At 46.7% G+C, this 2,771-nt stretch overlaps 1 protein-coding gene across 6 annotated transcripts in view; it reads left to right on the plus strand.

Annotated features, from left to right (window-relative positions):
* usp15 (ubiquitin specific peptidase 15) overlaps positions 1-2,771 on the plus strand; it is a 20,997-nt gene that overhangs the window by 11,782 nt on the left and 6,444 nt on the right. For 4 of the 6 annotated variants that reach the window (XM_017034796.2, XM_008315887.3, XM_017034798.2 and 1 more), the window contains 5 exons: positions 1,347-1,494; positions 1,831-2,004; positions 2,102-2,260; positions 2,382-2,606; positions 2,690-2,771. In XM_017034796.2, the coding sequence (XP_016890285.1) occupies positions 1,347-1,494; positions 1,831-2,004; positions 2,102-2,260; positions 2,382-2,606; positions 2,690-2,771 (788 nt within the window). Of the gene's footprint in view, positions 1-70; positions 822-1,346; positions 1,515-1,830; positions 2,005-2,101; positions 2,261-2,381; positions 2,607-2,689 lie in introns of those variants that run through there. The other 2 variants (XM_017034800.2, XM_017034801.2) reach the window with 2 other exon arrangements.

Genomic DNA, 2,771 nt, shown 5'->3' on the forward strand with positions numbered 1-2,771 from the left:
CCCCCCCCCCTCTTATTCTCTTAGCCTCTCCCTCCTTTTTCCCTCTCTCTCTCTCTCTCTCTCTCTCTCTCTCTCTCTCTCCTCTCTCTTTCTGTGTGCACCTCTCATAGCAGTGGTCTTGAGCATCCTTGCTTCTGCTGATGCTGCTATAAATATCTGCCCGGTAGCCGTAACGCGGCAGAGAGCAGCAGGCAGGCCAGAGGGAGGAGCAGGAGACCAGAGGACAGGACAGGACAGTAAAGGACGGGACAGTAAAGGGTAGGACAGCTGAGGCAGAGACGACAACAGGATGACAGGAGGTAGAGTGAGAAAAAGAAGAAGGGGGGAGAAGAGAAGAGTTGAACTGATTAGTTAGCTCTGGCTGAGAACGGTGCGTTTCGTGTGCTCTGTAGTCAGATCTAATGTTTTCTGCTGGACTATGAAGTCAATTATTGGCCTGAACTTGATCTGGACAAAAAGGAAGCTCTGCTGGAGCTGCACGTTGTTGGACTGAGTGAAGTTTGAGGCTCAACAGTGGGGAAACTGGAGTTGGACTTTACCATAGCACCCAGCGAGAAACGGAAACGCTTGTCCGAGCCGCTGGGCCGTGAAGTTTCACGTGGAGATGCGGGCCGGCACGGGCCGGGGTGGGGCTGAGATGTCATGCTCCTGTGTTGCTGGTGGTGCCTGAGGCCAGAGGCGGTGGAGCTGGACAACAGGAGGGTGGACCACCGCGTGTTGAACTGCGAGGCCACCGCTGCAGCTTCTACTGCCATCGCGGCCGTTTCCATTGAGCAGTGGGAGCCGGAAACGAACGGCAGCGACTTGCCGCCCTCCCAGAGGTCTGCTGATTGGTGCAGTTGGGGAGGCCTGAATTTAAAGCTGCACAGCGTAACCTTTACCTGCGTTTTGTTGTCATTTTGCCTTTGTTTGGCCTTTTGTTGACTGAAATGCCATAACATTTTATTGGAATGCTTTGTCATTCCTCCTAAAAGTCCGGAACGTGAATGTTGGAGAGGCAGCAGGAACTGCTTTTCAGCAGCGAAATCCACTTTGTAAACCTAACGTACTCTCCTTCTACAGAGGACGTTTAAACAACTGCTAACACTATTTCAAAATACAAAAAAAAATCATTATAATTTTTTATGCTAAAGTTGTTCGCTAACACTTTTAAGTCATTGTCTGATGGTCAAGGAGGGCAGAGTCTGACAGATACAGTTGTCTAACACTGCTTTGTAACTTCGTAACTTCACAGTTGTCTAACACTGCTTTGTAACTTTAATATTTTTTTATTATCGTGGTTCTTAAGATTTTTCTTTTTTTAATCAGACCCTGAACTCCGCTCTGTTTATATATTTATTTTACAGTGTGAAGAACTCCAGCTACAGTCTGCCGTCCTACCACCCCTACAGTAACAGTTACGACTACTCTGACCAGAGCAGACAGAGTGAACGCCTGGGCCTCTGTGGACTCTCCAACCTGGGCAACACTTGCTTCATGAACTCTGCTGTGCAGGTAACGAGTGTGGCTTTAAGGTGATTTGAACATGTGTTACTAAAAGTCTTTAAACTTAGCGATTGCTCAGGATGTTAGATTTTTGTTGAGCCAGTATCTGAGATGTACTTTTCAAACTAAAGTTTGAAATAAAAACACAGACAAAGACAAAGTCTGTTGTTTTTGTGTGTAGTATTTTGTAATTCTATAAATAAAAACATGTAGTTAACTAGGAAAAAATAAGATAAAGATAAAGAATGCTTTTAAACCACTGCAGTTAACTAGGAAAAAATAAGATAAAGAATGCTTTTAAACCACTGTTTCTTCACCTGTTATTGTTTTTTTGTTTCTTCACAGTGTTTGAGCAATATCCCTCCATTGACTGAGTACTTCCTCAAAGACAAATACACAGATGAGCTGAATGAGGACAACCCACTGGGAATGAAAGGAGAGATCGCCAAGGCCTACGCTGAAGTCATCAAGCAGCTGTGGTCGGGCAAATACAGCTATGTCACCCCCCGGCCTTTCAAGGTGAAAAGTTGGGGGAGGGAAAACTCGAACTCTCTCTGTGTTTTTGTTTCTCTTAATATTTTGTTCCTTCTAATCTGTGTACACTTCCATTCCCCAGACTCAAGTCGGCCGGTTCGCACCCCAGTTCTCAGGCTACCAGCAGCAGGACTCTCACGAGCTGTTGGCCTTCCTCCTCGACGGCCTACATGAGGACTTGAACCGTATCAGGAAGAAACCCTACATCCAGCTAAAGGACGCTTACGGCCGGCCGGACAAGGTCGGGATAAATTTTTTTTTTTTTAAGTCTTTGGGAAAAGTTACTCTTTATATTTCTGCTCACAATTGCATTTAAAAAAACAAAAGTTTTAGTCTCATTTGTGTCCTGTCATGTCCTGTAGGTGGTAGCAGAGGAAGCCTGGGAGAACCACATCAAGAGAAACGACTCCATCATTGTGGACATCTTCCACGGCCTCTTCAAATCCACCCTGGTCTGTCCCGTGTGCTCGAAAGTCTCCGTGACCTTCGATCCCTTCTGCTACTTGACGCTGCCTCTGCCCATGAAGAAGGAGCGGACGCTGGAGGTCTACTTGGTCCGACTGGACCCTCTGGCCAAGCCGACACAGGTAACATACGGACGCACGTGAAGTTCTTATGGAGAAGATTCCACCTGAGGACAATCGGTGATGCTGTTCTGGTTGTGTTTCAGTACAAATTGACTGTTCCGAAGGTTGGCTACATCTCTGACCTGTGTATCTCCCTCTCCAACCTGTCTGGTGTTCCTGCGGACA

The sequence above is a fragment of the Cynoglossus semilaevis genome, chromosome 8 (genome assembly GCF_000523025.1).
Source record: "Cynoglossus semilaevis isolate Cse_v1.0 chromosome 8, Cse_v1.0, whole genome shotgun sequence".
NCBI lineage: Eukaryota > Metazoa > Chordata > Actinopteri > Pleuronectiformes > Cynoglossidae > Cynoglossus > Cynoglossus semilaevis.